The 13,692-nt window shown below is 37.1% G+C and overlaps 1 protein-coding gene across 1 annotated transcript in view; it reads right to left on the bottom strand.

Annotated features, from left to right (window-relative positions):
• Positions 1-13,692, bottom strand: part of PIWIL4 (piwi like RNA-mediated gene silencing 4) — a 102,505-nt gene that overhangs the window by 9,496 nt on the left and 79,317 nt on the right. The window contains exons 15-18 of the mRNA XM_072402699.1: positions 7,682-7,882; positions 7,501-7,604; positions 5,565-5,635; positions 679-832 (exon numbers count right to left, since the gene is read on the bottom strand). Coding sequence (XP_072258800.1) covers positions 679-832; positions 5,565-5,635; positions 7,501-7,604; positions 7,682-7,882 — 530 coding nt within the window. The remainder of the gene's footprint in view (positions 1-678; positions 833-5,564; positions 5,636-7,500; positions 7,605-7,681; positions 7,883-13,692) is intronic.

Genomic DNA, 13,692 nt, shown 5'->3' with positions numbered 1-13,692 from the left:
TAGCACTCAATTTTTACACTGTCACTGGAAACAATCTTTGGAAATTTGATGTCTGTACTGTTATAGTCGTAGTTAGGGATCCTCACCCCGAAGCTCTGTATACATAAGCTTTAAAGCCCATCTCAGCCCCCCAAAGCTTATGTTGTTTTTACCTAACCTACTTAATTTGTCTTTCTGCGGGGTCATATAACTTGCAGGGTAATCTTCTTCAGATATTCTCCCAGTGGTGGGGAGGAGCGAGCTCCTCAATAATGCTTCCACATACTGATGCCCCCATTAGGGTTGGTCTTACGATATTCTAGACTCAAAGTATAACCTCAGTCCACCAAAAAAATGAAATCATCTTGTGGTAAAAATAAACCACTAAGGGGGTACAGCACCAAAGAACAAAAGTAAGCCAGATCTCCTTTTTTAGTAAATACTGCAAAGAGATCTTTATACTGTAAATCAATACCATTGTCCACAACTCCAAAATGTATTGTCAGGTTAACAAGCTCTTGTCCAAACTAGTTGATAAATCCTCAATTGTTTCTATATTATTAAAATTACAATGCTTTGATGCAGGGATTGATACAAACGGTTCTTTGTACTCTATGGGACACTGTTTGATATGCTCTATATAAATAAATAGTAATGTTTTAAGGTTGGTTATTAAACATTTTTTGCTTCTATACTTACTTGTAAATATTCTGGGTCTTTGTGAAGCATGTAAGAAGTTGAGGGATCTCATAATCCACAACCATCCGTAACTGGCCATCTCCAACTCCATCACGATAGACAATAATGCGGTTGGGCAAATCATTATTGCATCTCCTCCACTTTTCAATGGCCCCTGTTTCAAAAATATAACTTGTGTAAATGTGTAACTGCAAGTGTTTAATTTATGTATGTGTAACAGAATGCTGAACCTATAATAACATATTTGCTGAACAAGTAATAACATTTCAAAATGTAATAAAGGTTTACTAGAGTAAAACCTGAACAGAGCACATTTTTAAGCAATTATGTCAATTATTGTAAATGATAACTAATGGAGTAACTGAAGCTACAGCCACACTAAAGCTACACAACCTCTCGTGCCTTGTAATTTATGAAGGTCTTATAAATGCTTACCAGCCTATTCTTGTGACTACCTATTTCCTCACAACATGGTTTCTACTGCAGTGCAGGGATAATGAGAAATGTGGTCTGGCATCTACAGTTCTTCTTTCTTTGAACTAAATTTGCATGGCCATTGTCTACTTCCAAAATGTGTTCAGAGCATGGACCCATGCCCAGACCAAGATCCATTTGTTTTTTCTTTTCACCGTTTGGCTTCTTTTGGGAAATTGAATGTGGACTGACAGGGAGCCCATGACTCCTGACATGCCCTGTACAGTAGCATCCACAACATGGAACTTCAAAAAGATCAAAAGAAAAGACTTCCTTGTTTCTAGAGCTGGATTTCTGAACCACCAGGCCAGAGCCAGCCTAGTACAGACACAAAATGAGGGGACGGATGGGAGTGATACTTAGGTTTGTAAATGGGACCTCTGAAACCTAAGTGTCTGAAACATCCACAAAGGCCGGCAAACATCCCCCCAACCCAGCAAGTGAAGACACACCTTCAAGCTGAGAAGGCATGCTGAAAGACTTGCCTGGCTACAGGACAGAAGCCTAACCTAAAATCTGTGCATGGGTGACAAGGAAAAGAAAGAAAAAATAGGTTGTTGGGGAAGAAAAGGAATGATTTGTGGAGTTTTTCTTTTGAATAGGATGCTAAATCTTACCCCTAGCACATCACTGACAGATCTTTGAAGGACTTCAGAAGAACCAAAATGTCCTAAACTATGTGCCTGAGGCCCTTGGTCCCATTTCAAGCACCTTGTAAGCTGGTTGTAAAAGGGTCTAGCCCTGGCACCCTTAGGTCTAAGGGGTACCCACAAGGGAAAGACTAGCTCTAGCAAAGTGAATATAAATTGAGATTTGCTTGTAGAAACCGCAGTGTAAAGGGGTCTTTACTATTTTTTGTGTTTACAAAAGCTGAAAAAAGCATGCCAACTCTTAGGACACTTGCAAAAAATGAGGCATGCTGTGAAGAAGAGGGGCTTTGCTAAAAAATAAAATAAAAGGACCTTGGTAAGACAAGAAAAAGGCCTGGGGGGAAGCCACACTAAAAAAAACTCAGAGAAGGTTTAGATAGGCTAAGATACAAAGACTGATTGGACTAATCTTAGGACTGGACCTAAATTACAAGGCATCAGCTTCACATGAAAGAATCAGTACACCAAAGCCCACCTAGAACAATATTCATTTTTCTATTTCTAGGGAAACCAGAACCTTGACAACCTTTCAAATATACAAAACAGCTAAGCAATCAACATAATCCCACTTAATCAAATTGAACAGCATTACCATGCGGAACAAAAATCAGTTAAAAAAAGGAGAGCCGACAAAAAGTAAAAACACATCCTACCATGCATAAGAAGAAATAAAAAAAAAACATGGACTATAGTAAGCAACCCTGTCCAAAACTGTAGTTAAGAAAAATGTTTAAAAATCAGGAACCCTCTCAATCACCCAGGTCCTGAGGAAGGTTCAAAAGCCCGGAGTAAAGACAGGACAAGCAGGAAAACCTAATCCAGGATGTCATAAAACCTGAGACTGAGATCCCATGAACACTACAGGGAAACTCAGATTTCTCTCAGAGACTGCCTGCCCCAAGTATCCAAAGATCCCTAAGGAAGAGTACAGGGAGTAGGTGGTCAGCGAAATCTAGCTGTAGAACAGGTGTAGAACACCAAATGTTTGAGAAAGAACCATAAGACTAATTTTTGCTGTAGCTAAAATACTCTAACTATACATATGGAAATCAGAGCTATTTTATAGGAAATTAAGTAAGAAGCCTAAAAATCAATCAAAAAAGCAATCTAATTCGATTTGAAGGCCCTTGGCTTTTGCTGGGAAAAAAAACTGACATATGATGGAGGCGGTCATTAGCGTTAACACAACAGTGTTTGTCCCCCCCAGCCAATAAAGCTATTGTAGTATCTGGTAATTTTGTCAATAAGCCTGTTATTTTTTTTAACTTTCTAACACATGTTGTCAAGCAAAAGTTGAAGGGTTAACACCAAGAATTCTCAATACTGTTAGGGATTCTAACAATGGTCATACTGCATATTCCATACAGTACTTTGAGTGACTATAGCCAGATAAAAAGCGGATTAAAGAAGACCACCCCAGCCCCTACATCTAAAGACTGGTAGAATAAAATATATTACTTTTGTTGCTGTTGGGTTAACACTTAATCTCTATAGTTTTGGAAAGAATAGTTATAGCAAGGGTCAACGTGCAATAACGCACTGCAAGGGATGCTGAGTAAATAAAGTCTAACATCCGTTCTCTGTTATCATACTGAGTATAAAAGCCCTGGAGAATACATTTTATTTTCCATTTCTTATCCTATTCTTTAGATAATAGCAGTCTCCTGTGTCTCATAAAGTTCAAATACCTTTCATTAGATGACTCAGTAACAATATACCGCTGTCAATGTATCATTCATCTCTGCAATGCTTATGCCATGTAGCTTAGATATAATACTAGTACAGAAAAAAATTACGTTCCATACACCTTTATACAAAATGTATTCATTTTTCCATGATTACGAAATGTTAAGGGAAAATTCTTATGAAAGGAAAACCCTTTTTTTCCTAATCCATACTGTTTGTTTACGTTATATTAATATTATATATAAACTGGAGAGTATGCAGTTATATTTGCATAGCTGCTATATTAGTCTTTCGAAAAAACCTATTACAAGTTTGTAATTTTGATACTAAGCTTAAATTGTTTGCAGTTTCCTGTACAATATATCTCAGTTATTGATTGCTAGCCATTGCTGGCTAGGGTTAGGGCACATGGACAGTCACCGAGAAATGCACTGCATTCCTTCAATGTGGGTATGCAATTGGGCTCTGTATTGAAAATAAAAAACTGTATTCTTATTGATACTGTACATTTTAGTGTTCTCATTTTAGTAGTAGCAGACATCATTCATATTCAAAGAAACAGTGGGATACAGCAGTACTGAGGTGAGATTGTTATCCAGGAAAACAAAGGACTGGAACTAAACTGAGGAGCTAAGCAGGCACTGAAGAGATGTGTGTAGGGAGATGCATGTATGGGCTGCAGAATATACACAGGTAGTCCCTGGGTTACATATGAGATAGGGACTGTATGTTTGTTCTTAAGTTGAATTTGTATGTAAGTGGGAACAGGCACATTATTTTAATAAATGCAATTAGGACAGATGTTTGTCTCAACATAATATTAGGCAGCATGGTTTCAATTACTCTATAAAATCCACACTGTGAGTTAACTATAAACAAAGTAAAAAAAAAACTTTATGGAGCCTAGACATTCATTACCTTCTGCTTTGATATGCAAAAAGAAACAACTTCAAAGTCTGTCTTGGTCATTAAAGAGTTACAAGAGGCTGCAGAAAGAGCTCACCCCCCAAGATTACCCACAACCTCCGCTGTTTAGAAAAAGATTTCTTTTGCAAGTCATACAAACCGCACCTCCCCCTTCAAGCCTCGTTCTGCAGAGTGCCCGTTCGTTCGTATCTAAGAGGCGTCTGTATGTCGAATGTCCTTAACCCGGGGACTATCTGTACTTTAAATTTACTGCATGTGGTTTGATATGGAATGTATTCTGCAGCATCTAAATGTATTCCAGGTAAGGAATACCTTATTATTTTTTTTAACTGGGTTAATTAATCACTGTTAAAATTTTAAATTGTAATTGCAGGAATAAAGGCAACTTAAGCATATAATACACTTTTAAAAGATTGTAAAACACCTTAAATGATAACTTAAACCCGAGCATAGAAAAGTAATATAATAAAGATTAGCAGTCTTTAATTTTTAGTGTCTGCATTAGTTTTTCTACTCCTACTTTTCATCAAGCATAGAATACACCTGCTAATCTTGCCAAACATACAAATGCAGTTCCAAGGACAAATTCTGTGATGGACGTCATTGTTGTCTAGCCTTAGTGACAACCATGGCTCCCATCACAGTGGCGCAAAGGTAGCCCCCATATAACAGAAAGCAAGTTTTAAAACAATCACAAGGAAAAAATAAAGGAAAAAGAAAGATAACTAATGCAGCTTCCACACAAGGACTGGTAATCTGAATTGCTGTGGTATTGTACTGTAAAAGCTCTTGTTCACCTGCTTTACCCAGATGAACATCATTGTGTTCCTCATGTAGTTAACATATATATAAAAGACATAAAAATTCAGACATTTTACACCTAACCTTTTTATAGTACATACACATTAACATAGCTATTATTAACCTGTTTGATCAAAAACTGTTTTCTAAACATGTACCTGTCTCTAGCCTAAATAGGTGTGCGACAAAGATTTTTTTTTCACTTGGATGCTGAGGTTGCTGCTGCAAGCAGAAAACATCATGCAGATTAATTGTAAACATGTTTTCACTTCTTATTTCTGGACTGATTAATATACAGAGAGAGCTCTCTGCCAGTCTAAGCAGCTTCAGGGCTGCTTGATAAATTACCTTGCATGCACACTTTCAGGCAATCAGCAAAATCTGTTGATTTTTTCTGAATGATACACCGTGAAAACCACCTGAAAAGAGAAACAATATATAAATATATATTAAGAAAAAAAAAAAAAAACAAGAAAAAAACAAGCTCAATTGCAGCTCTAGAAATCTCATTTTCTCAGAGAGCATTAGAATGATTGGTGCCACAAAACTGCCTGGAGTATGAGAAATAGCTACTTGCTAAAACAGAAATGCTGTTTCTCACTAAATTGTAGTTATACAAAGTTTAAAGTAGAGAGATGAAAGATAAAATAAAAGACTGCACATTGCAGCTGAAGCACTTTTCTAAAGTGTACCCGTCACACATAAATAAATCTGCCTTTACCTAAAGAAAACTCGTGTCTTAAATTGATACTACGGATAGCTGACTCCATTGGCTTTGTACTGTGTATATCTCAGATGCTTTCCTGACAAAGGTTTCATCATAGTAAATAGTGTTTCCTCTCTCTTCTTGAAGAATGTGATGATGTCACTGCCTTCAGGCCGGGTTCCTTATTATACACATCTGGTTTCTTAATTTAGGTTTGGTAAACTGGGGACATATCCCACCACCAGAATCCCAGAGAAAGAGCAATCTCACTAGGGTAAAACACGGGCTGGTTTAGGGTGGAGTAAACCTTTCAACCTGCCATTTCTGATATTTTTTATTCAACACCACAACTACATAGGGCAGAGTTGGAAAAAAGATGGATAACTATCACATATAGTGAAAGTACTGATTGGAACACTTTCCATGACTTTTTAGTGATTCCTGAGCTCAACACATTCATTTCACTAAAATGGATACAAATTAAGGTAACCTACAGGTTAGGTTATGTTTCCATAGCTCACACAGACCAAATTGAAAATTGCATCAGTGGTGTACTTCTTTCCACAGCTGCTTTGTATCATTTTTTATGTCATGAGAAAGAGAGATCTGCAGCACAACAAAGATGTTTATGACCCTTCAGAATAGTAACAATGAATGTTTTCTCCATCATAGAACAAGGTGCTATAAATATCGATATGACCCGATCCATCTAATGGTGAAATCTAGCACTGGAACATGACTATAAAATCCAATGACACTCTATTTAACCTATTGTAATTTGTGGGGTGAACCCAAGTCACACAAGTGATACCAAGATTCAAGCTTTCTTAACCTGCAGAGCAAATTGACAGATTTACTTAATTGCATTACTCTTCTTTTGTTTATGATCATTTTGCTTATTCCACCATTCTATACATTTGCCAGAGAGTAGTAAAATAAGTACTTCTAGGTATAAGGAGCAGGAGACTTCTTCTAATAGGGCTGTGTATATACAGAAGCTAGATTTTCCTTGTGATTATCATGATGGTCTGGGGCAAAAATCTAACATTTGTGCAGAGGGCAATATTTAATAAAAATCAATTATTGAATGTCGGTATGTTATCTTACTTCTGCAATGTAACTTTGGATGTCTGAATGGCCAAAACTGCTGTGTGGAAGAAAGCTGTTTTAGCTCCAAACCTAGATTTTTCCTCAAGAAGGCATTTTACTTCACTTCCAGGGTGAGCAGATAAAGTAATACCAATGGCTGAGAAGATAAAGTAATGTAGGGGTAATCTGGCAATTAAATTAACTTGTTGCTTTGCTATGTTTAGATTTTTATGGTGATGTTTGCCTAAAATCTTTCTGTGATTCTTTGAGGAGTAATACATTTTAATCATAAAACACCCCATTCAGCTTTCTGTGCTTGAGTATTTTTGTGTGCTAAGATGGTCTATCTCAGCTTAAACAACACATAGTCTATGTTTAAATCAGTCAACAGAAGGTTTGACACAACAAAAGATAATAATAGAATAAAACAGAATGCAATGTGCTGCCGATGACCAATTTAACAAATGGCTAACGCCAAATAGATCTTACTTTGTGAGCCTAGAGTTGGTGCTGGCCACAAATCCAACGACTGATTGAGATTTATCTATTGCATCTCTGTTGACGTCTATCCCGACCACCATGAGGGACTTGAGCTAAGGAGAGACATTCAGCCATTTATTCTAAGAATACATTACTCAGGTGCAGCCACAGTGAATGAATAGTAACTCACAGGGATCTCCACGGCCCACAGCTCCCCTCCAATTTTGCAGATCATCTGCATGGCAATTTTGCTGGCAATGCTCATTAGCATGTTCTGCCTACCCAGTGTACGGCTCTGTACACACTGACTGGGAACTGGAATCTCCAAGCTCAGGAACTTTTTAATGCAATCATAGTTATCTTTTATGTTAGGTGGAAGAATGCAAAACACCTGCACAGAGAAACAGAATCAAAATATATTTCATTAATAATTGCATTTATTACAACATTCTTCCTAAAACATTCTTCCATTCTTAATAAAACTCTATAAAAACATCCAGTTGTCTTTTTTGGGACTTTTGCCATAATTTTTTTATTTGTTTTTTAGCCCCTGGATTGGCAAACCAAAATGAAAAAGACAGATAACTACAACTTTTAGACACAGCTGTCTGCAACTGAATCCCCTCATTTCTCCCAGTAGTTAAAATGGTTTTGGATTTTTTTTAAAACTTATGTATATAGTTATGTTTTTTACTATATGTTATCTATGTTATGTTATTTTACGAATACACAATATACTGTACAAGGATATGGATTCTCTAAGCACTATGGGTTATCAAAAGACAAGACAATATAATGCAAAGAATGCACAGAGACTTTATTTGCTTACCTAAACTTTGACAGGGCAGTTTTAATAAGGTTGGAATAACCATTATGATATATTCATAGATGTGAGAAAACTACAGGTAGTCCCCGGGTTACAAGAGATAGGGACTTTAGGTTTGTTCTTCACAAACAAAGCAAAAAAAAAAAAGAAAAAAAAAAAAGAACTTTACGTAGCCCAGACATTTATTAACATCTGGAGCAAGCTGTGCTTTGATATGCAAAATGAAACAACTGCAGAGTTTGTCTTGGTCATTAAAGAGTTACAAGAGCTTGCAGAAGAGATCTCTAAGATCACCCACAACTTCAGCTGTGTTTAGCAAAAGATTTCTTCTGCAAGTCATGCAAACCACCCCCTCCCCCCATCAAGCCTCCGTCCTGCACACGACTAAGCAGGGAAGCCCCATTTGTATCCAGGAGTCGTTCGTATGTTGAAATTGATGAGATCCATAAACAACGTTCTTTTTTTTTGTTTTTACATGTGGTAAAGTAGGTGAATAAAGCCTAAAGTTTTATGGGCCCTCATAGGAGAAACAATATCTCCTGATTGCTGAATGAGGTTGATGATAATATTCTGTACTAATTTTACAGGTCGCCATTTTTATTTCCTTCCAAATTTACATGCAGATAAAGCTGTGCATGTATTTTAACATTTATGATAGTTGTGACTATGTAATAAACTGTAATACTGCTGGATGTGTGGTCACTTTATTCATATGATTTAACTTTAAATTTTTTTTTTCAAAGATACACGCCTTATACTGTAACTGCCTACTGTCAGCTAGAGCTGGGCAATATTTTTAACTAAAAAATTATTTATTTAGGAATAACAGGAATAAACAAATACAAGAATGTAACCAAAAAAACGAAACACTATTTTTTAATGCTATATACAATAAAAGCCAATGGTAAAATGGTAAAACAAGCATTACTTAACAAGGGTTTTTGGTGTATACCTGAATATAAACTAAATAAAATTAAAACAGACTCCATCTATTTTCCCACTCTTTTCTATGGGTTAAAGGATTTAACTTTTTGTTGACTAGCAGTAGATGGAGCAGTGTCCTGTGAAAAGTGTTACAAACTCCATGTCAGATGGCAAAGATCTGTTATACACTTTGTTAGACATAGACCTATCCAGTGGCCCCAATAGGAACTTAAGATTCTTTTTCTAATGATAAAAAATAAAAATCTGGTTTATACTCAAATATAAACCTATACAGATAATCAAATAACGAAGACAAAAAAATATGTGAAGGGTAAAGAGCTCTCTAAAAAAAACAGGCCAACGGGCCCATCTGAAGTTGTTATTGCTTTGAAACTTAGACACTGGGTTTGAGCAATATAATATTAGGCTCTATACCAGAGTCGCTCGCTCCTCTTTCCATAGAACAGAACAGTGCTATGTGTAAATGGCTTGTTCATTCACTGAAGAACATCACAATAGATTGTTTCCAGCAACAATTCTCTGCTGATTGTCTGCATGGGACTTAAAGAGGAAGTAAACTGAAACCTCACCCAAAATAAAAAAAATACACTTACCTTCAATCCTGCAGTCCATCGGTCTGAAGGTCTCGGTTCCCGCGTCGTCCCAGTATCCATATCTTCGGGTCAGGCTCCGCCATCTTTGCCTCTTCTTCCCGGTTCTTCTTCCTACGTAACCCGAAACAGGAGTGAGATTGGGTGATGTAGATAGGGAAGAAAAATGCCAATCTCATGCATGAGATCGGCAATTTTTTCCCTTTTGATGAAAGGGCTCCTTCCGCACATGCCCAAGATGCTCGGGCATGCGCAGAAGGAGCACCCAAGAGCCCAAGAGAAAAAGGGTTGTCTTTTTTTTTCTGTAAGGTGAAAAATGTGAGTTTGAGTACGTTTTAAGATAATTCTTTCAAAAGAAGCGATGAATATCAGTAAAGCCTGACAGAAAGACCCTGTGGTCTTAGATGTCAATGCTGCTGTGAAATGAACAACTTTATTATCCTATTGAAAGAAGAGTGATGTATTAGCAGGATCAACAGGTAATAAAACCAATACAGTGGTGACTTTAAAAAAACAAAAACTGCTGTGTTCAAGGCAGTGACTCATATATGTAAAATCTTCTTTTGGGCACAGTTCCATTTTATTTACTTCTGACAAACCATGGAGGATGCAGTGCTGCCAGGGGAAAGGTAGCAGGACATTACATATAAACAGAAACAATACAATTATTTTGCATGTATCAAAAACTGAAAAAAAAAATTGCAATAATTATTTAGAAACATGAAACTGCAAATATACACTTTTTTTTCTTCAGCAGGATATTAATTAAAATGTGCCTCTGCAATCACAACTGTTTTGAAAATCATCTTTTAACAAATGTAATCTATGGCATGCAATTTGGACTCATTGTCATTATCATAATTAAGCCTTACATTCCTGATATCATGCAACAGAAGCATATTTTATTCATCCACTTCAAAAGCAAACTCTCTTCTCCTTGTGCTTGGCACAACAAAAAGAAGCATTTTAAAATACCCGTTTTAAATCTCGCTGTTTGATATGAGTACAATAAACCAACGTAATCACTAGCTAGAAAAGCATTATATAATCCTTAATTTGTGTTTGACTTGATTAACTTTAATGAGACAGGAGTGAAGATATAAAAACTGTCAAAATTAGGTTTGATTGAGATTCACTGGATTGGCTTTTAGGATTCAATAAAGAGCAGCAATGGTTTGACATATAAAGCTTCATTCTGTTTAAACAAACTTTAATAAAAGAGATTGTCAGCATACAGGCAGATAAAAAAAACTCTTCTAAAAAGCAGAAACAGCTTCTGCGTAAGTGTTATTTTCTACAAGGCAGGCTTGTAAGCAAATGTCATGGCATATTTAAAGCTAACATTCACCTTAAGCTGTTTGTTTTTATCATAAACTTAATTTTTAAATTGGTAACATCTGCTGTATGCATCTGGCCTGTCCCAACTTTAAATTTAAACTAAGCAATAGGCAAACAGGTACTATATATAAATACTGTATATCAACTAGTATACCTGTAAAATTAATTGTTATTCTGTTTGGCTTGTGTTGTAATCCAGGGGAAACTCCCAGACAGTACAGCCAGCTGCTCGGCCTCCCTATGGTCCGATGAATGGACAATGAGGTCAAAAATATGCTCTTCCCTCAGCATCCCTAAATTTTGATTGAACTTTTCAAAATCGTCCAACAGCAAATCCGAATCATGCAAATGAGGTGACTGATAATATGCAGCTGAACTCTAATCCCTACCATCTTGGAGCACCACCGCAATTTCAAAAATAAGGGGGGAAACTTATATACATACCTTTTTATCCAGGTGTTGTTAATCTGGCATGATGTCATCACAGGTCCTCTTTACCCTCTTGCACTGACAGTCAATCCCAAGGGCTCTAGAGGGTAGGACTAGTCATTACTCTCTGCAGTATTCTAATGTTATTCAAAGGCAAGAATTGGAGGCTGGATGTACTGAGATGTGTAAAGTGGGTAGAATGACACAGAGAATCACTGAACCCAGAAGAAGCGGAGTGCCACACAAATTAATTTATATGTTTACTCTTGACATTACCAATTAAGTAAGACATCCAGATCTGTTCTTTTTTAAAAAAAGCTGAACTCCAACCCCACCATTTGTACAGGCTCTTATCATAGGAGGTGAATTAATATTAATATTGCACAGTATTTTTATAGCACCCACCTGCATACTTCATGCATATAGATCATCTAGCCCAGGGGTCGGCAAACTCCGGCCTTTAGGCCAGATATGGCCTAGACGGTAGTTTGTTCCGGCCTATCCAGTCTAATGCTGGCTGGCAACCCGCTCCGGTGCCGCCCCCTTGCAGTGGCTCCCCTATTTACCGAAGCCGGCGTTGATACTTCCACCGCCGCGGTAAATAGGGAAGGCTCCCTGAAGAGAAATCCCTCTCCTCCACAATGCATACGGAGGAGAGCTATTTCACTTCAGGGGGCGTTCCCTGGTGGTGAGCGGAGCCATTAGGGCGGGTCCAGCCTAGTGTGCGCCTGCTCACCCCATAAGTGGCCTAGTGGAAATAAAACTTTGCCGACCCCTGATCTAGCCGCTTCCTCCCCAGCCTGTCCTAAGCTCATCTCCTTTCAAAATTTGATTTCCCTTCTTTCAATCAAAGAGGCTTCATGTTACATGTAAGTGTTATCACAACTTCCTGTTTTCAGTACATGTACAACACCCTGCCAGCTATGATCTGCCCGTATTGCAGAGAAAAGAACAAAATCAATGGAACTAACATTTTTATAATACAAATTGAATGACTATAAAAAAAAAAAGTTGTGGATATAGGGAAAAATTAGAAACCTTGGAATGTAAAATACATATTGACAGCACTGTACAAATGAACATTTTATTTTGTTATAATGCTAGACTCACACAACTCTATAAATCAATATATGTGTGTGTGTGTGTGTGTGTGTGTATACATGCACACATATTCATGTAGGCACATACGCAGCTCAGTGTACATTCTCAATGTGCCTTTGTGTTTGTGTGCATGTGCAGTAGTGAGATAACCAAAGATCCAAAACCCTTACAAAGAGTGTGTGAAGACGTCAGCATTAGCTAAAGATGGTAAGTTTATTTTAATGTTAAAGTCAGGCACAGTTACCAACTGATATTTTGAAATATTTGATTTAACAAAATTCTTCCCATGACAGTGTATGTGCATTTACTATACTGTATGCATGTTTAATTTACCTGTAAAAATCTTTTTTTGTTTAGTCATCCAAAAGACACTAGACAGATTTAGAGGGTGCTACCCTATCAACCTGATTTATTAAAGTTCTACAACACTGGAGAAGGTAGATTATCATGAGTGAACCTAGGTGATCCAGCAAACCTGAAATGGACTTGGTTGCGGATTAAAAACATTTGCCAAATTTAAGAAATCCCTTCTAGGTTTGTTAGTTCACCCAGGATCACCCATGATGGTATATCTTCTCCAGTCTTGGAGCTTTAATAAATCAGGCCCTGAGCCAGCAGCCCCAAGTGTTGCTCTATACTACTCCTTTAGCTAGGTAAGAAAGAGGAGATGGACAAGCACAGACAATAATCAGACATTGCTAGGAAAGGACAAGGCTGTGAAAGAAATTGACTCTTGCTGAAGTAGTCACGATTCCAAGTAAGTTTAAAGGCACATGTGAATACAAAATAATTCAATTGTAAAGGGAAAAAAACACGCAAAAAAAGTAAGCATTTCAATGCTTGTTTTTTCTGTGCTTCTACCTGCAGTTATTTGCATTGATAAAAGAGTCTCTATAGGAATGGTAAATGATTGGGGATTCATTTACAGGAGGGCCTTATCAAAATAAATGCTCAGAGACAGCTTAATTGTAG

Source organism: Pyxicephalus adspersus, chromosome 1 (genome assembly GCF_032062135.1).
Source record: "Pyxicephalus adspersus chromosome 1, UCB_Pads_2.0, whole genome shotgun sequence".
NCBI classification, from domain to species: Eukaryota; Metazoa; Chordata; class Amphibia; order Anura; family Pyxicephalidae; genus Pyxicephalus; species Pyxicephalus adspersus.
The sequence above is the reverse complement of the archived record's forward strand: the minus strand, read 5'-3'. Positions and strand labels throughout refer to the sequence as shown.